The sequence below is a fragment of the Typopeltis vanoorti genome, chromosome 17, assembly GCF_054136105.1.
Source record: "Typopeltis vanoorti isolate ZY-2024b chromosome 17, IOZ_Tvanoo_1.0, whole genome shotgun sequence".
Taxonomy (NCBI): Eukaryota; Metazoa; Arthropoda; class Arachnida; order Uropygi; family Thelyphonidae; genus Typopeltis; species Typopeltis vanoorti.
The window spans coordinates 72123327-72144368 of record NC_143565.1 but is presented as its reverse complement, the minus strand read 5'-3'; the positions used below and the strand labels follow the sequence as shown (position 1 = coordinate 72144368).

At 34.8% G+C, this 21042-nt stretch overlaps 1 protein-coding gene across 1 annotated transcript in view; it reads left to right on the top strand.

Annotated features, from left to right (window-relative positions):
- The window catches only part of LOC150097485 (transcription factor GATA-6-like), a 77616-nt gene that overhangs the window by 29505 nt on the left and 27069 nt on the right, over positions 1–21042 (top strand). Inside the window, exons 2-4 of the mRNA XM_090406936.1 lie at positions 8377–8563; positions 15110–15282; positions 20572–20697. Coding sequence (XP_090263062.1) covers positions 8377–8563; positions 15110–15282; positions 20572–20697 — 486 coding nt within the window. The remainder of the gene's footprint in view (positions 1–8376; positions 8564–15109; positions 15283–20571; positions 20698–21042) is intronic.

Below are 21042 nucleotides of genomic sequence, written 5' to 3'. Positions count from 1 at the left end.
AAGAAAAATAAAATCACTGAAAATAGACTAATATATACAAGGGAGAAAAAATGAGTTAGAAAGCGTTTCTAAAATTGTTGAGAATAGTTAAATATTATTTGATGTGAAGAAAGATTTTTTTATTAGAATTACCAAAATGTTGATTTGCCTAAAAGGGCTATCAATGCACCAAATTTGAATAATACCAATCACTTACAGGAAACAAGATTATTGACAGAATCCTTTATTATGCTAAGAAATTTAACTTATGTTGAATATTTTGGCATTATTTGCTAAAGTCATGAGTTTTTTTTTATGATACTGATTTTAATTTTCTGTCATAAAAGAATAGCATTGATGATTTCTCCAAAGAGAATGGCTGATTCTTTTCGGACAATCCCTTCCATAAATTAATTCAGTATTCATCAGCTGAGCCAATTTTAAACACAGTTATTATTATATGTGTTCGTACGTTTACAGAATACTCCGTTTTGTTTTTCGCTCTTATACCGAGAGAATTATCTATTAGAGCCATTTCAATTTTAAATGAACTGCTTAAATCGGAGATTTCACGTGGTGAATTCTGTAAAATCCTTGTTGTCATTAACCAGGTACATTCGCACAAATCTTTCTCCGACCTTCAAGTGGGAGTTAGGAAGTTGATTGAAATAAATTCTCTATTTTTTTAAATTTTTTAGCTAACTATATTTGTCTGCTTTTTCATTCTTTCATCTGAGATTTTTCGCAGCTTAGCCTGCTAATTTAGCTATTTTGAGCATTTGCTAAATAAAAAAAATTTTAAAAATTCGAAATTGACAAATATATATCCTGTGATTTTTTTTTGTTGTTGCATATGAATGTCATCCAATATTCTTAGCTTTGGTGCCAATTAGAGTGCTGAAAACTGGAAAAGTCGCATGTTGCTGAAGCAGAGGTCGAAAGGCAGTGGAGTATAACGCTCGTTCCGTTTTTGTCCATAAGCTTCCTGCACAAGAAAAGTAAACAGCAATATGAGCAGGGATATTGTCGTCTTGTGTGAAATTTGGATTGGGTTAGTTGCAATTGTGGCGGATGCTACTGAGACTTAATATTATATCTGTTTGAATGATTAAAAATAAAACGAATTTCCAAGAAAACTCGGTAGCTCTGTAAGGGACCAGTTAACTCACCCCTCAGTTCGACACAAGACTGAAATCTAGATCTTTTCCATCGCAGGTTATTGTCAAGTGAAGAATTAATTCCTGGATAGTACTACATTCTCTTTTCATTTGGAAGTACCGCTATCGATGGACATTCTCAATGATCAGTAACATGAATAATCGCTTTCCTTTTGACCTTAAAATCCACTTGAATGTTTAAGTTCTACTCGGTTAATTCACCTTTCCTTCTCTGAGCGAAAGTTTTCTGTGCAGTTTTTCTCAATTTGAAGCCAAACTTTATGTACATGCGATGTTGTTTGAAGTGTTCATTTTTGGATGCAGGGGAAATCGCCATCAAAAAATGCAATTCAAAAACTTGATGTAAATGGATGAACGTCCCATATTGGGGAAGCTTTGTACTAATTACGTAGTGTCATTTGGGGTTTAGTCCAAAAACATTTTGATCATCTCTCTCTCTCTCTCTCTCTCTCTCTCTCTCTCTCTCTCTCTCTCTCTCTCTAGATGCCAAAAAGGGATAATCAGAATGGTCAGTGAAAATTACAATTTACGATGGGTTTGGAAGTAGTCTGCAAGAATAAGAGAATAATATTCGATGTGCCCAAGTTTACTACGACCATTAGCACTGAGTAATATTTTTATGGGAGAAGGCGTTTTCAGAGTTTTAAAGAGTGGAATAAATTACTGAAGCTGAAAAATTATCTGATACCTCCATATTTAAATGATCTTTCCATCCACAATATACTACGAACGTAGAAGAGATAATTATTATCATCCTTGTGCGAATGTTTGTCTTGTGATCTGTTTTGCTATTGCTTTATCCTTCACTTATTTTTTTTTCTTTTATATTGTATGTTTATATCATATTTGGCAATCATTTAAGACCAATATGACCGAGATTTCAACGTCATTTTTTGGGTTCAATTTTTCTATAACTGTGATCTTGTTTTAAGATCTTCTTTTAAGAGAAGTAGCGTTGGTTGGTTGGTTGGTTGGTGCGATTTAAGCTGATTATATACAGTTTTATTGCATTGTATTGTATTAGTGTTTGCTTTATCATAGAATATTTCGTTGATATTATCATTTACAGCAGTCCGCGAAGCTATCGGTAGAATTAAAACGTGCTCTCTATTAGAACCTGTGTTTTGGAATCTGAAATAGATAAAAGATACTCCATAAATAGAATCCTAAACGATTTTTTACTTCGCGTTTAGCTTTAAGGTTGTAATCATTAGCTTATTTAATCCATGTTGCACCACTCCTGGCATATATAAAATAAAATAAAAACTTGCTGTTAAAGATTCGTCATAGATCTCACAAATATCGCATATTATTTTAAAGTATACTAATAGCTGATAATTAAAAGATTTAAATTCTTAGACTCATTTTAAACATAAAAAGTTGTGCGAGTACTTTCCAATTATAGTCTCTTTAAAAATTAGAATTTACATAAAAATGGTATTGTGAAGCAAATTCTTTCCTATGATTGATCCTGAGCTATGATGATCATCTCCAAAACAGCTTCTCTTTTCTTAGTGTTATGCTGTCAATGTAGTTTTATTTAATTTTGAAGTGAACTTATATTTCAAAAAATAAAACAAGAAGCACCTGTTTAATGTAACACTTACTTAAGAATGATACGAAATATGTATTAAAATCATATCAAAATTTCCTCAACTGCTTCTTTGTAGAGTACCAAAAGACGTAGCCTCCGTAAATCAATCTGTATAAGCGAAGCCCTTTGATTTTCGAAAGATCTGGGTTCGAATCTCCTCTAGAGCGCGAAAGAATATTTCCAATCTCATACGAAGATGGCAGGGTTTTTCCGTCCGGAAAGTAGAGTTGTTGTTTTTTTTATCCCATAAAACAAACAAACCGGCTTGAAAAATACACGCAAAGTACAGTCATAGGCCTGTTATAAGTAATCAAGTTTCTACGATATCAAGTTACTTGCTTGGCCATTGAGTGAAGCGCGTTGAGTCCGACACGCAAAAGGAAGATAGGTATGGGATGGAACAAATTTGTATTGTAAATTGGATTGGTTTGAATTAAGTCCAAAGTAACTAAATCTATGAAAATTGTCTGTTAATTGTCCCCTGGAAAAGTTTCGAATCCATGTTTTTCCAAATGAAGGGACAATGTTCCGGCCTACCAGCAATGCAGTGATTGGTAGCATACTCCCCATATGCTATGAATAACTCGCTTGCAAACTGAAAGATTCAAATTTTGTGAACAGATGCTCTGTGACTATCTTTCGGTTCTTTGAATTACACCAGGTGTTGTCAGACTACCACCACCATGCTTAATGCAGGACCTCTATGGCTACCTCCAACAAATATCTTCTTCGCTGGCTGACTTAGCATGATATCGAGTCCCTATTCTACATCACGCATTGCGAGGTAAGACTATATCAGGCTAGTGTTTCTAATAAAGTAACCATTGAGTATATGAAAGGAAGATAAATGCATTCTTGCAAACAATGGGTTGTGTCTTCTACCTTAGATTACTAATATCACCCGCGGTGCATTTCGGCGGCAGTGTGTTGCGGTCATAAAGAACGAAAGACCTAACAATGTGCAGTTCCAAATGTGAAAGATAAAATCCAGTGCAATGAACTCATTCCATTGTTTCTTATAACCATATTCAAGTAACGTTATTCAGATAACAAGCTCCATAGTTCCGAATAATAATGGTGTTCATTCAGCAGATTTAAACTTTAGAGATCTTTTTGTGCAAGAGAATAAACGTAATGACTTAAATGACAATGGTTGGTCAGTGGCTTGATGTAATGTCGGCCATGTATGGTTTGCATAATAGTCAGAGGTGTCTATGCAAAGGATATGATCACGTGTTCATTTTTTTTTAATTTTTGTAATTCGATGGCTATCATATAACTGAGTCTATAGCAATCGGAAAAATTAATTTCACTGATTGCAATTAATTGCATGCCTGTCTATATAATTATATTTTATTTATAATAATCCGCGTAATAGTTTAGTTATTTCAATATTTTATTAAATTACTTTACCAGAGTTTAAGTTCTAATGTTAAACACCATATAAATATCCATTTATTTAAAGAATCTCACCACAATTCGAAATGCTGATAGGGGGATTCTTACCCTTGGAGAGTAAGGAAGTAATGGAGGTAATGGATGGCAATGCTGTAGCCAATGAAGTTCTAACTGAGGCTTGGCTATTGCTGTTACCCATCCTGCCATGATCAGAGCTTTAATAGCTTAATAACACCTTATCCCTACGCTGTCCTCTAGAGATGACGGGATAGATGAAAAGCATTCTTGCTTCGCCCCTTTAAGCCAGTCCTTATGAGGACTATAAAATGCTAATAGGTATGGAGGTTGAGAAGGAGAATCGACCGTGAGATGCGGTGATTAATACCCTTGGAGGACAATGGATGGCAGTGCTGTAGCCATTGAAGCTCTAACTGAGGCTAGGCTATTGCTGTTACCCTCATGCCATGATCAGAGCTTCAATAGCTCAATAACACCTTATCCCTACACTTTCCTCTACAGATAACGGGATAGATGAAAAGCATTCTTGCTTCGCTCCTTTAAGCCAAAATAATAATAATAAAAAAATACTAATATAAAATAGCCTTGTATTATTTATAAATGAATGTCAATGCGGACACAAACTCATATAAATAAATGCAACCAGAAAAACAGAAGAATATTTCTTGGAAATTAGGCTCTCCATTACAATCTTTTAAGTATGTGTGGTTATGGGATATTTAACTGTTAGTGAGAGACCCGGGGGAGAAAAAAAAACTCACCACTGAAATATCTCCCCTTAATAATGACCTCTTGATAGTATTTGGGGCCATCTACTGACACTGTATTTAGCAGCGACCTCTCACAACAAATACATCAATCACCTTGTCCTCGGAACTAAGTAGCCAGTATAATTATTAGGTTCCTTCTCCTAATTGGGTTTATCAAGGGCAGATCGCTATCTACTAACTGAGTCCCTATCACCTAACCTACGTCAGCATTCTAAACACATTGTTATTGATCTTTCACTCTTTCTAGTTTTTTTTCTATTTGGCAGATTCGTTTCGACGATTGGAATTCTGTGATGAACAGTCATCAAGGTTATATATCAGATAAGACTGTCAACATTGATTTTATTAATTATGACCGTTACATTCGTGTGTATTTCGTGAGAGCTGATTAGGGTAAATATATATCCGTGTCGTTAAAAACTATTACTTCTACCGCTTACCTTCCGTGACGGTCAATTGTGACCTAATGTACTTCTGTGTCGGGCTTGATGCCGAGACAGTCGCTACAATGTTTGCTAATTAGTGACGACTTGAATCATGACAGCCGACATTCCCAATGACAAACGTTTCGTTACTTGTGTGCAGAAGAAAGAATTCGGATTACATGGGTCGAATGTGGGGAAACACCCTTATCAGATCTTCTTTAACCTTCGTTCTTTGCTACGGCAACGCCTTCAATAGCTACAACACACTAACACTCTTAATTTTTTTCCCATTGTGGTTGGTTCTTTTGTCTCGCTTTTTGTTTTTATGCATCGTTTCTTTCCCCTCCATGTCACTTCCTTCTCTCTTCTTACTATTTCAGAAATACTTTTTCGTCTCTTTTTCACAATTATTCTCCTTTCATTTTTCTGCTTATCCTATGATCTTAAATGACGCTGTTATTTATTTCTTTTATAGTTTTTTTCTTTATTTCTATTTTTATGATTCTCTAGGGGAGCGTCTATTTTCTTTTACCTTTTCTGCAGTTTCTCTTCATTGAGGACACTTCCATTTTTCATGCTCCAATCCACAGTCTTTTTCTTTATTCCCATTTCCTATACCAGTCTCTCTCTCTCTCTCTCTCTCGCACACAGTGTGTGTGAGAGAGAGATACTAATATATAGACACACACTATATATAGACACATACAATATATAGACACACACGTAGTGTGTGTCTTATTCCTTAAAGTGGACGAACTGTTGAACACTGTCCATCATTCAACTTGCTTCTATCACATTTGGGTATTCCCATAATGTATTTTATTGTAATGGATATTGATAATTCACTAGAAGTATATTTGTGATTAGACATGCAGCGAACTGGCCAGTTTCGTTGACCCAATTATTCAGTCAAGTGGGTATTTAATACCTTGAAGTAATAAATACCCACTGAAAAATAGTATAATTTTCTTCGGAGGGATACCCCTCCCCCATCTTTCAGTTTTATTGTTATTATTATTATTATTAAGAGAGACCTCCAGTGAGTCAGAGACTCGTCGAGGGAGGCCACATATCACACGCACCAGCTATTATACTTATTCTTGAATTCATTCACACTGCTTGCACATACCACATCCAATGGCAATCCATTCCAATCACGCACCACCCTCTGAGAGAAAAATCTAACCCTCACACCCTTCTTGGTGGCCTTCATTCTCAGCTTCCAAGGATGTTCTCTCGTCCTTTCCCCACCCTCCATAAATTGAAAAATCCCATCAATTGAAATCCTGTATGACCCTTTCAGAAGTTTGTAAGTCTCAATCATATCACCCCCCCTCCTCTTTCTTTTTCTTTAGGGTAAATGTCTGCAGTCTACAAATTCTCAATCTATCTTCATAATTAGTATTCCACAATCCTGATATAATTTAACAATTTGCACTGTCTCCAATATATCAGAATCACAATTGAAACCAGGAGACCAGACCAGTGCACAATAGTCCAAGTGAGGTCTTATCAAGGCCTTGTAATGAGGCAAAATGACATCCTTATCTTTACATGTGAACGTTTCAGCATTGTAATTATCTTTTGAGTTGTATTTGCAATCTTTGCCACATGATCCATGAACTTCAACTTAACATTCCAAGATCCCTAGCCTCATCAGTAATTTTCTTCAGAGGGATATCCCTCCCCATCCATCTTTCAGTTTTATTATTATTATTATTATTATTATTATTATTAAAAGAGACCTCCAGGGAGTCAGAGACTTCCTGGAGGTCTCTCTTTTTTTATGAATTCATCATTATGAATAGTTTTGTTCATTATGAATAATAATGAAGATGATGAATTCACTGATCATCATCATCATTATCATTAGTGCATTCTGAAACAGATGTTCATTCTGTTTTAGAATATGCTTCTGTTAATCATTAACAAAACTGTGCCATTAAAAATTTCATTTCAACCTTAAACGTGCTGGACATTGAAATGTTCTTTTATGTACTGGCGTGGAAGTATCTCTACAACCATCAAATGGTGACATTATCAGTGCTTCCCTATACGTTTATAAGTAAGATAAACAGCAGTGCCACCTACTACAGTATTACTAACCAGCAACCTTAATATGCCATCCTCTTTCCAGGAGTCATTAAAACCATTAAGATTACAAGTTAAAACACGTTTTTTTCTTCTTTACCATAGCAAGCGACAGTACTCAAAAAAAAAAAAAAAAAAAATTGAATGAAGACCATTAGTCGTTCTCAAGGACATCTCTAATACTCTCTAAGCTACGGCTGAGATTCACGTAATGATTATTATTTTTTTTTTGTTTGTTTGGTTGATTAAAATACTGATCTCAAGATTTGAATTATTTTTCTGTGTTTGCATCGTAAAGATAAGATAATTGAGCATTATCTATTTTATTTTTTTTATAATGGCAGAATCCATAAGAGTTGAGGAAATAACACGGCTAATGAATGATTGTAGTTAATCCTATTAGTAAAAGGCTATGACCATAAATATTGTTGTGGTTGGCAAGTGGCGAGTCTTGTGAGAAAGAATAAAAAAACAAAAAGAACTGGTTGGTTGTAATTACTGCGAAGCAAATGCTGGTCAAATACTATGTTCTCCTGGCATGGTTCGCCTTCATTTAAAAACAAAAACAAAAAAACTTATAAATGTTCTTCACATCCTGGACGGGATTCGAACCCAAGTCTTTCCAGTGAGAGTATTGTAAGAACTTCGCTACGGAAGCCTACAATGTTAATGGCACAAATCTAATTTTCTCTTGCTAGAAATAATAGAGAAAAGTTTCTCAAGTTCTTGTTGAAAGTGTAAATGAAGTTCCTCGTGAAGTTGCATATTTGTATATAATGAGGTAATCTTGGTATCTTCGTTGTGTGTTAAGAAAATTCGTGAGTTGTTTATTTCTCTTTTTATATTTGCTTTTCTTCCTTGTATTTGCATGGTAAAGCAAACAACATGAATTTCTTAGTCTATTGTATTAATCTATCCCACAGCCCACGGCAGTTGGTTCCCCGGTAGGTCCTCCATCTCGGGATACGTCATCGTGTCTCTCTAGGACTAATGGTCTCAATCCTTATCATACGTATGTCGGTGGTGAAGTTTCTCCATGGGGTAGTCTGGATAGCGGCATGAGTTTAGCTGGAATGCAGGCGGCTGGATCGTCTTTTGGAAGAAGAGCAGGTAAATGCACCCGATTTTTTTTTATTTCGTAATCTTTTATTTATTGTTCTATGCTGTTTCAATAATAAAGAACAGAAAATTACATCCAGGAACATTGACATATGTATAATCTTTACGAAATTGCAAAACTTAGAGCAATATAATATGCGACAAATGGCTTACCCTTTCCATATTGTTTAAGTGAATGAACGTTAAAATGTACAGTATCAAGGGATAAAAATTAAACATTTTCTGTGTTAGATTGAAAACCGGATTGCACACACTACCAGTACTGAGTCTGTGGATGCGATATTCAAATAATCGTTTCATGCATTTATAATTTTTTTGTTCCTGGCCTATTCTTTCCTAGTACTCTGTTAATCAAATACCCAAAGTTCAAAGTTCACTAAGATATGGGTCGTTATTATCAGAATATGTTCACATTTGATGTTTTGTTACTGTAAAAAAAAATCTTTTATATAGGAAGAGGATAAAATATTTATTGGAAAATGTTTAATGATGAATGGCAGTAACTTTTTTCTGCAACATCTCGTTGCACCATCTTTTTTTTTTTTTTTGATAATCCCTGCAAAAATGTATCAACCACTCTCTTTTATTCGAAATGTAGGAACTCCAATCCATCTGGGAAATGAGTCATTTAAAAATGTTTTAAACTGCTGACCACATTATGTTTGATGTACTAGAGCAGTGTAGGTTGAATTTCGACTAATCCAAGAGACCACAATGTTCTATTGATCTAAATTCCAGAGAGCACGCTTTTTTTTTTTTTTACCTGAGTCATACGTTTTCAGTCAAAATGGACTTTTGTTTTCTTGAAGAAAGGTTTTCAGGCTGCTTTCCAGTTAACCGAACGTATAATATTAGAACTACATTCTGCCATTCCATCAGTTCATTTGACTGTAGTCTTAATTCTGTGATGATAATCGCTTCAAATAGGCAGTCTCTTCCATCCACCTCGAAGGTTTTAATTCACATCACCTGAAAAGACATGATACTACGGAATGATGGAAAGTTTTTTGGTAATATCTCGTATAAATACACTCCTCATGCAGTGTAAAGCAGTCATCTTGTTATATCTCGTAGTATTAGATGATATAATTCAGCTTGCAGATGATGCAATGCCTGATTCTGATGAAATTCTGTTTTCAGATATATTTTTTTTGCCTTTACACATGTAATTATTCTCATTTATTTATTCTAGTTATTCTAGATGCTGCGTTTTTAATACTGCTGTAGAATTGCTTTTAGGTCGTCTTTCTATATATATATAAAAAATTGCATACTCCTGTCCCTAATCCTATGAGATCTACTGAAGCCTCAGATTACATGCTTGTCATCCAACATGCATCACATGTTTATGCTTTGTTTCAATTAGCACACCGATTAGCAACTTTGACTAGAATTTCGCATTCTCGGACCAAATACGACTTTAAGATATTACCACAGATGTTCTCTAAACTATCACTAACTCAATCTTTTCTTGTTTGTTGGAAAAGTTCTCCTTACAAACCAAACAGATTATAGTTTGAGCAGTGTGGGGTCGGCACCCTCTGCTTCCCCATTTTCGAACTACATTTGCTGATCGGGCAATCACATGTGACGATTATCCTTAAGGGCTGACACACCGGTTCGGATATAAGTGGTGTCGTGGAGGCTCACTTTACGATCATCTGATAAGACCTATCTGTAGAGAAATTTTGTAAGGGGGGTAAAGATTCGGCGTCTTAATTTAGCTAATCAAATCAGTCTAGATAAGGGAGGCGCTGCTCTCTAGATTACAGCCGTAACACGTGCACCTATTTGGAAAGGCGTAACCACAGTGAGCAAGCGTGGATTAATAGCACGAGCTGTTTAATACAGACTTTATGCCTGCCACATCTCCAGAATAATCACAGGTAATTAATGGCTTGGCAAAGATTGGATCACCAGGTCTTCGTGAGAAAGTGGACGTATAAATTATCTTGAAATATCGTTACGGTCCTAATAATTAACCACTTAAAGTGATAGCGTTATTGTTGATTGAGACGTCATCAAGTTATAAAATTCTCTGTCAATCCGGACTTTGTAGGGTCTTCACGTCGACGTTGTTGGCGATTCCCCTACCTTTCGTGAACCGACTAAACATTACGATTCTGAAGGTACAGAGTAATGATTAGTTGTTTTATTGCCCTTTGTATACGCTTTCGTTATCATGTTCGGTGGGAGGCGAGAGAGAAATTTAACACGTGGTTAAGAAACAGCACCCTTTATTCAAAGATTACGTTAAGTGAATCCATTAAAACAATGCTGATAGGTTTACGCCTGAAGCGAAAAAAAAACTAAACCTAAATCTAAACACGAACTAAACAATGAATTGTAATTTATGAACTAAAATGATAGAAATCTTATGGGCTAAAACAATGAACTCTTTCCTGAACTAAAGTGATGGCTTATGGACTAATTTAAATTTATTAACTAAAATAATAGGAAGCGTTTGAGCAGAACAGTTCATAAACTTCAGTGAACTGAAGTTTATGAACTAAAAGGATAAAAATTATTAATGAACTCATCAGTGGATGAAAAATGAACTGAAGCTTATGGGACAAACAATGAATTGAAGCGTTTAGCTAACCAATGAAACAAATAATAAAATATATGAAGTAAATGAAACAATGACCGGAAGAATTTAGCTAAACAATGAAACTGGATAAAAGCTATTAGCTAAACAATAAAACAATGATTTGAAGATATGATAATGAAGATATGATAGGAAAGATCATGAGTGTGCTACCAAGATTTGATAATGATGAATTAAACAGAAGCAATTATAGTAAACGGAATGATGTCAAGATTATGTAAAAGCTTTTGCAAAGAAATGAAACTGAATATTCATTTTATGAATATCTAGGATGAGTTTCATAAAAGGAAGGAGTATTTTAAGAGAGATGATTGCACTTAAATGGATTGGGCGCTTGTCATTTAGAACATTTATTGATAAAGGATAGAGTAAATGGTCAAAAACAGGGAAATGTGATATGCTAGGGAGGCAAGTGATAGAATCAGCTGTAAATAGTACTAAGGTCATTAATCGCTGTGAATTTGGAATTAATTGTTCGCAGAAAATTGACAGTATACAAAGTGGGCTAATTCACACACAGGGAGATTATGGGAGGAAGGGAGTATTGCAGTTTATCTATACTAATGCTCGAAGTATTCGGAATAAGTGCGAAGAATTTTTGTCATTACTTAGTACAACTTAGCCAAATATTATAGGAATTAGTGATACTTGCTTAACTAAGAATGATATGGTTATAGGGATTGAATGTAAGGGGTACAGTATTTTCAGGCAGGATAGAGATGACAGAATGGGGGGGGGATTTTACTAATGATAGACGAAGCGTTAAAGCCAAAAATGGTAGAAGTGCCTCAAGGTGACAGGTATGTTGTTATAATCCATGTAATAATGTAGATAGTATGTATTGGCAAATTAGCACGATGAGCGACGGTCCAGTAATTATTTTAACTTTGGGGACATAGATTGGAAGAAGGAATGGTCACAAGGAACAGAGGAAATGGAGTTTATACAGTTGTTAAGAGATAACTACCTGAGACAGCATGTAATGGAAGAGACAAGAGATTTGAGAGTGTTAGATCTGGTCATAACATCGGAGAACATATCAATTAGTAATTTAGTTACTCTGTCTCTACTTGGGGAAAGCGATCATGTGGTCTTGACATGAGAAATTGTAAGATGCACTAAATATTCTGTTAAGAAGGAGTATATGTGGAATTACAAGGATGGTGATTATGACAAGCTGAGAAGTCAGCTTTCAGCAGTGCTATGGCATGAGAATTTAAAGGGGACAGATGTTGATGGTGCGTAGGAGATTGTCAAGGAGTATTTAAAGAAAGCTGTATCAAACTTTATTCCCAGAGTCAGAAGGAGAAATCAAGTAGGAGTAAGATGTATGAACAATATTATTAAGCAGTAGTTGCAGATAAAGGAAAGGTTGTGGAGGAGTATAAAGAAAAAGGAGATGAGCGTTCCCATGAGCGAAACAAGGTACAGGCAAACAGAATAACCTATATGGTAAGGAAAGCCAAAGTTAATTATGAGAGGAAGCTAGCTGATGAATCCAAAAGAAACCCTAAGGAGTTCTCTCGCTGTGTGGCAAATAAAAGGAAGAATAACCATAGAAAGATTACTTTAAAAAGTGTTGATGGAAGGGAAATTACAGAAGCAAATCAAATAGTTGAGTTGCCTAGTGATCATTATGCAAAAGTGTACCATCTTGGTTGTGATATTGTAGTGTCAAATGTGTCATTGACTGGTGAGAGTCTAGAGATAGACGAAATAGAGGTGCTTAATATATTACAGAACCGTAATGCTAAGACTGCCACTGGGTTAGATGCATATCGTCCCAGGTGTTTACGAGAATGTGCAAGAGAATTAGCACCTCCTCTAACCAGGCTGTTTAATTTAGGCCTCAGTTCTGGTAAAGTACCAATAGAGTGGAAAGAGGAGAGAATAATTCTGCTGCAGAATTATTCTGCAGCAGAATTGTTCTCCAATGAGGCTCCAAGACTGAGGTTGCAAATTATACACCAATCAATATATCTGGAGTGGTGGTGGTTAAGGTTTTGGAGAAATTGGTAAAAATTAGAATTCATGACTGAGTGGATAGCAATATGATACTATAAGGGGCAACATGGTTTTGTGAGGGGTAGGTCTTGCCTCAGTAACTTGCTTACTTTCTATAATAAAGTAACAGTGGAGTTGGATAAAGTAAATCCTTGCTTGGTGAAACTTCTGGACTTTGCAAAGGCATTTGACAGAATTTCACACGGAACTCTTTTACATAAATTAGAGCAAATGGGTATAGATCCAAAGCTGTTGATTTGGATTAGATGGTGGCTGGTGAATAGATATCAAAGAGTGGTTTATGGAGGAGCTGAGTCCAGGAAAAGGCAGGTGACTAGTGGTGTACCTCAAGGCTCAGTGCTTTGTCGTCTATTGTTTAATTTGCACATAAATGATATTGGGAATATTTTGTAAGAAAATATCCACTGGTTTACTGATGATGCAAAATAGGAAGAGTGATAGTCATTTCAGATGATGTAGATATCTTGCAGGATGACTTAAATAGGCTGAAGGTATGGACTAAGGTAAATGGCTGTCAGTTTATCGTGGCTTAGTGTAAGGTGATGCACTTCGGGAGGATGAGATCACATGCTGTTTACTATATTAACGGAACTGAACTGCAAGAAGTTTACGAGGCAAGGGACTTGGGAGTTATTGTGGACAGAGAACTTAAGTTTAAAGGGCATATGGCAAAGATTGCCAAAACATCACATCAAATTACATGGTTGTTGAAGAACACACTAACAAGCAGGGATTAGGAAGTTATTGTTTTCCACTTTATAAGGTATTCATAAGACCGCATTTAGACTATTGAGCACAGATCTGATCACCTGGATTTCTTGGTGATGAAGAAATAGTGGAGAGGATTCAGAGGTGAGTCACAAAGATTGTTGCAGGTCCGTGGGATGTTCCTTACGAGGATAGATTGAAAATCTGTGGGCTCCAAAAACTAGCTGATAGACGTAGGAGAGGAGATATGATAGAAGCATATAAATTATTAAAGGGATTTTATAGGATTGATTCTGATGACATTTTTAAGACCAGTGCAGGATGGGAAAGAACTAGGGGTCATCCCTGGAGATTATGTAAGAGTGTGGTTAGTAAGGGTGTTAGGACTAGATTTTTTGTTTGGAGGATTGTGAATGGGTGGAATGCATTGCCAGAGGTGGTTGTGAATGCTTCGTCTGTGAATGAATGAATTTAAGGAGAAGTATAAGTATTGTGTGAATAATGGTTAGTGTGTCGATGTGGAGTCTCCCGCGAAGTCTTTTGACTCCACGGAGACACCGTAATAATAATAATAATAATAATAATAATAATAATAATAATAATAATAATAATAATAATAATAATAATAATAATATGAGCTAAACAGTGAAACAATGGATTGAAGATATGAGCTGAACAGTGAAACAATGCATTGAATTTAGCTAAACAATTAAACAATGATTGAAGATGAGATAAACAGTAAAACAGTGCATTAAGGCATTTAGCTAAACAACGAAACAAGGAAATCGAACATAGAGCTAAACAGTGAAACAATACCTTTAAGCTTTTAGCTAAATAATGGAACATGAATTGAAACTATGAACTAAACAATGAATTCAGGCATATGAACTAAAAGTTTATCTGTAGAAATTTACACTGAAGCATAAAACATTATTATGCATATAATATAATATAATAATGAATATCGTTCTTGTTTTATAAGCCAAAGGTGTATAATAACTGAAACAATGAAGTGGTCTTCATATATAGACAACCAAATAATTCATAAACAAAACTCTTCATCCATCTTCATATACTATATGAAATATATATAACGTCAATTATTATATCTATACATTAGTTAACAATAAGCCTTTGTTTCTTTATTTATCATTAATTATTTACCTTTCCCTACTTCTTTCATTTTTCTCCGTTAGATTCTCCGGATTATCATCATTTTGCCGAAGGAAGAGAATGTGTAAACTGTGGCGCTATTTCCACTCCACTGTGGCGACGAGATGGAACTGGTCACTATCTGTGTAACGCATGTGGCCTCTACCATCGGATGAATGGGGTAAATAGACCTTTATCAAAGCCTCAGAGAAGATTGGTAAGTTGTGCAATATGCAGCTATTAAGCCAACTCTTTTGATATGGATTCTATCAAGTATTCTACAAGTCAAGATCATCATTTTGGGGAAGTGTTCCTTTCATTTGAAACTTTAGCCCTGAACGGCTTGTCAAGAAGAGAATGGTTTGCCGGCAGCAACTTTTTTTTTCTTTCTTTCATTTTTTTTTTTTTTTCAAATGGCCCTATAGATAGAATTCCATGAGTTCATTATACCTGGTAAGGATTTTTAAAAAAATCTTTATTACGAAGCTGTCCAAATGATTTTGTATGTCTTTAAAGAGCATTATTGCCTTCGATGTGTATTAAAGTCATTATATGTAAACTATATTACAAAACAGAACGGTCCACTGAAAGCCATTTACAAATCAAAGATGTTTTCAGAGAGCGAGAGAGAGAGAGAGAGAGAGAGAGAGAGAGAGAGAGATTCAGACGTTTTGTTGTACAGTTACTTTTTTTAAAAGGAGTCGAACACATTATTGGATAAAAGATAGTTTACATTTTCTTCATTGCAAGTTCAATGAAAAAATAAGCAAAATTTTACCTTCTCTGCTTTCACTATACAAACTTTCTTTATATATTTTATATAAAAAAACTTTATATATTTCACTATACATACAAATTACTATTTTGTATAAATAATAGAGTAAGAGTGGGTCTTTATACACACATAACTTAAAATCAATGCATCCAATTGACGTTTTGGATCCAAGAAAGTTAACTTCAGTTTCAAATTATTCATAAAATATCATGCCACTAAAAATCTATGAACATAAAATCGCTTTGGGCGCCTCCGCCGATTAAAAAAATAATCGAAGGAACATTACACTAGATAACTGAAAAAAAAAAGGGAGATCGTATAACTTCCCTAATATATCTTTGGAAAAGCATTTGATAAGCAAAGACGGGTTTAAGTTTTGACTCCCATAAGTGAGTAGCCTTTCAGTTGACCTGGATCTTATCCAACCAGCATATTAAGTAGATTTATTAAACATCATGTTCAACCAAATTTATGCTTTTGACATTTATTATAAATTTATTACAATTTAAAATAATGTCGATTTTCTAAATTCAGTTAATCAATCTGTTTAAATCGAAACGGTAAAAAAAAAGAAAAAAACATCCCTTACATTTATCAGTTTATTCTGCAAATTAGCAATTGCTGACATGCCAGGTTGAGAACAAATAAAGCAGCCAATTCACTATTCTTCAGCTGATATCTCGTAATCTGATCACTATTAGGAGTTCATTAGACTCTCTCTCTCTCTCTCTTTCTCTCTCAGAGATGTTTTTCTGCTCCATATAAGTATCGTAAATAATGCAACGTTCATTTTGAAACGACACCGTTGCACGAAACCCTTGTGTACACACTGATGCTGAGTGTGCGTGGAGGAGAGGAGGAGGGGGGAAATGGAAGCGTCTGTAGAAGCCCACATAGCCCTAGGTGTAGAAACGAAGTCTAAGATATACATGAAGATATCCTAAGCTATGCGTTTACGCCTGAAGGAGCTTCGTTACTGAAGTGTCAACTTACATTCCGGTATGAGATGTGTAAAAAGAAAGAAAGAAAGTAAACAAAATAAGAAAAAAAAAAACATTTTCATCTAAATGCTTTTGGCATACCTCGAGGCCTTCCTGAGTATTAACTATTTCTGATACTAGGATACAAAGGGGGGGGGGAGGCACTTGAACTATTGAACTTTAGATCAGAGACGTGAGAGTTACTGACATTGAAAACAATTTAATCGGAAGCTTCTAATGGACGGCATTTATGGGCTTGTTTATACAAGTATAAACACATATTTATAATATGAAACCAGCCTACAGCAAACACAGTGCTCACTGCTATACGAGTGGATGACTTAATTCTAGATTAAAATATTTACCCACTTCGTATGAGACTATGAAGTGAGTGATTTTTTTTGCCAACCGTTGAGAAAAAATTTTCTTTTACATACTTTCTTAGATCTATCGGGTGTATTTAAAAGAATCAGCACCTATGCAGGTAACAGCAGTAATTAAAAAATTATATGAAAAGAAATCCAGTTTTTTTTTTCATATTTACATTCATCATCATCATCACACGAACCATGGGTTCACTGTCCGTTGGTGTCCGATGCCTCCCTCATTATCTTCTTCCACCTTTTTTTTGTCCAGTGCACAGTGTCGCAGTTTCTGTAAACCCATTCCACACCAGGCCTTTATATCATCTATTCATTCTCTGTATGATCTACTTCTGTTTACACCATCCATAATACCAAACATATCTTTATCTTCCTGTCCTTACATTTTTATTTACATTAACTGAAGTTTAATATACATGGCCGCTATATAAGATAGCATCTTCCCATTGTTAATGGTATCAGTTTGTTTATATTAGGTAAATATATATTATATATATATATATATATATATTGGCATCATACGCTTCTGCAATGTAAATTATGTAAAAAATTCTTTAATTATCAGATATGCAAAGATAAATTAAGTTTTTTTTTATATAATTTGCTTGAAATTCAAGTTTGATTTATATGTAATTACACTGAAATGTCTGGCAGGTGAAGTGAAGCACCCTGTTTAGGAATGATTAAAATGCGCATAAACTAAGACGTTGTCGACTTCGCAATACTTTATTAATGGTGGATAGCATTTAATGAGCTACATTAGCTGCAATATAATTAGATTTTTAAGTTAGCATTTTATTAATGAATGATATTTTCATCTTCAACCAGTTTTGGAATACCAACACAGGTGGTCATCACAAAAAAGAAAAAGAAAACAATAAATAAATACAGAACTACTCCATTTTATCACTTAAATCGTGTTTCGCAGCTTAATACTATTTAAATAGAGAGGAATTAATTTTAAAATATTAATATCATTAATGCTACTTCTAAAGTAGAATTGTGGAGATAAAGATCACCAATGTTTACCACGGCGGAAATGTTTATTGGACATTTCCACCGTGGAAATGTTTATTGGACAGCACGTTTGAACTATGAGTGGTTACTAATGAGACCCTGCTTTCCAAACTCTTACACGACTTTCACAGCTCTAAGAATTTTTAAGTTTTAAATTAGCAACCGTTGTTTTTCGCTTTGGAATTCATTCAGATCAATTAAAATGCTCTGAGGGTGAATATTATAATACACGAGTTGGGCGATTAGCATAGTGAAAACAACTGTTTAGTCTGCAATAATTTATCAACAGCGATAGTAACTTTTAACTAGGCTATGATGATGTAGTTTAAAGTAAAAAAATAAATAAAACTTGAAACGTGTTGTAGCGTATGGAAGCTCAACATGTTCACTTGAAAAGAAGTATTATTTGTTCTTTGTTTATGAGAATTTTCCAACTTAGATCCTGTTTTCTTATTAAATATACTTGTTACACATCTGATAAGAATACTCCCAAGCCCATTGTAACTCTGTAGGGATGGAAAATGACGTGCAACTAAGGCACGTTGTTGCCCTTCCCTGTTGTTAATGTTTTACTGACACCAGACTCAGAGATCACTCATATTTCTGTATACTTTGTATAAATCTCTCAGGAAATAGTATTCGCAGTCTTTTTGGGAAGTGATCAAAATATCGTTGGAATCCTTAACTCATATTTAACGGTGGTATTTTTAATACCACGATGCCTTCCATGCAGACTATTCCTTGTAGTCTATGGGACAGGCAGCATGTTTTATGGGTTCTGTGTTACACTGATCATTGATTCCAAATTAATGATAGAACATGTATATGTTGGTCATTTAGTTCCCTTGAAAATTTCGAGTAATCTTGCTTTAATGTCTAAATGTTTATACGTACTAATTTCAACTTCTCAGCCTGCCTGTTTTCTTTATCTAGCTTCATTTTGATATTTACATACAAGGATGCTTAGATGGGAACTAGAAAAATGTTATTTATCACTATACTCGAAAAAACAAATTGTACAAAATACTTATTATTCTTTAGTGTGAACTCCTCTTTCCCTAGATGGCATGAGCACTTTTGAAAATGCAACATTTTTCCTGATTGCATTTTTATTTCAACGTCGATTTTAAAGCTGATGACGTTGTCAAATGACGTCCAAAGTTTGGCTTCAAATCATTCATTGCCACCCTTATTACGCCAATTTTCAGTGAAGACATTGGAGAGAAGCTCTGTCAAGAATCTTTTCTAAAGAGGCCTCACTTTGAACATGTCAAAAATGCGAGAAAAACAAATTCTAGTACCACTTCGAGAATAACAATGAAAAAAGCCCCATCCAAATTTTGCTGTCATTATAAACTGGTATGACGAGAGCTCTACTTCATTCATCTGAGATTCGACCTTGCGACTTAACAGTCTTCTAATTAGTGCACCTTCTAGTTCAGCTAAAGTGCGGCATTTTAAATTTCTGATGGCTTTTCCAACAATATTATTGCCTTCCTCTGACGAAGACTTCTATTGCTATTCTTACCAAGACTTGTTGATATGGATATGATGTAAGAGCACATACTGACATACCAACCAAGAGCTTTTTTAAATATGTTCGTACATTTTAATAACCTATATAATTGGCATTTCTCTTACCATGGATCACTCTCTCAATGCAAAATGATCGTAGCACTGCTCAAATATAAACGTTCTTTTCTAGTCTTGTCAGAACAAAACTGGAATTGTTCCTCTACGAATCATCAACTTCAGCGTCATTCTCAACTGAATCTCTTTTTCATTTGAATTGTGCATCCCACAATACGAAAAGCAGACTCGCCATAAATGTTCTTTTTACTTATGGGACTATCCTTTTCTGTTTTCAAATACGTTTGATAGCCAGTTGATGTTTCAATTCAGATACATGCAGTTTACCAGAAATATTCTCTAATAACTGCTTCAACGTGAAGGTATGGGATGGGAACATTTTTCTAGTTCCCATCTAAGCGTCCTTAGATCTCTACCTCATCACACTTTGTGGCCTTCAACCGATCTAGCTTTCCTGTTCTGTTTTACAAATCCGTGTTGCTTTCTACAAATATTTTTTTTAAATATTTCAGTAGAATTTCTTTAAGTAATTTACTTCTGAAGTAATGAACGTATCGTTGTTGTTTTTTAAGGGTGTATCCAGTGATAGTTTTAATTTAACAAATACATGACTGCAGTGCAGATATTTATAAGACAAATTATAGCATAATAATTCTCTCTCTCTCTCTCTCTCTCTCTCTCTCTCTTTCTCTCATATAGAGTGATTTATAACTTCCAATTATCAGTTATTACAACCTACAATAATTTGCTTTTTTTTTCAGCCTGCCTCCAGGCGATTGGGTCTCTCGTGCTCTAACTGCGGGACGACAACCACTACGCTATGGAGAAGAAACAACCAAGGAGAACCCGTCTGTAATGCCTGCGGCTTGTATTACAAGCTACACAATGTGGGTTGGGAATCCTTAAATTCTTAGAAAATTTATATTACATATATTAGAATTCATGATATATCACCTGCTTTTTTTTTACAGATGTTTTCATTCTAGAAATTTAACCCGCTAGATATAACTCAGAATATTGTATAAAAAAGTACTATTGAAGTTCAATGTTCCTGTTCAACTTATTTATTTTTTATTCGATAACTTACAGAGTAAATTTATAAAGACTAGGAATTAAATTATTAAAAATAAAAGATGAAAATATGTCGCTTTTTTATAGTAAAGATCTCGATTCGAATGCCATCGGTATTCGAATATCTGTGAGGACTTTGCAACTAAACATGAGTTAGTCAT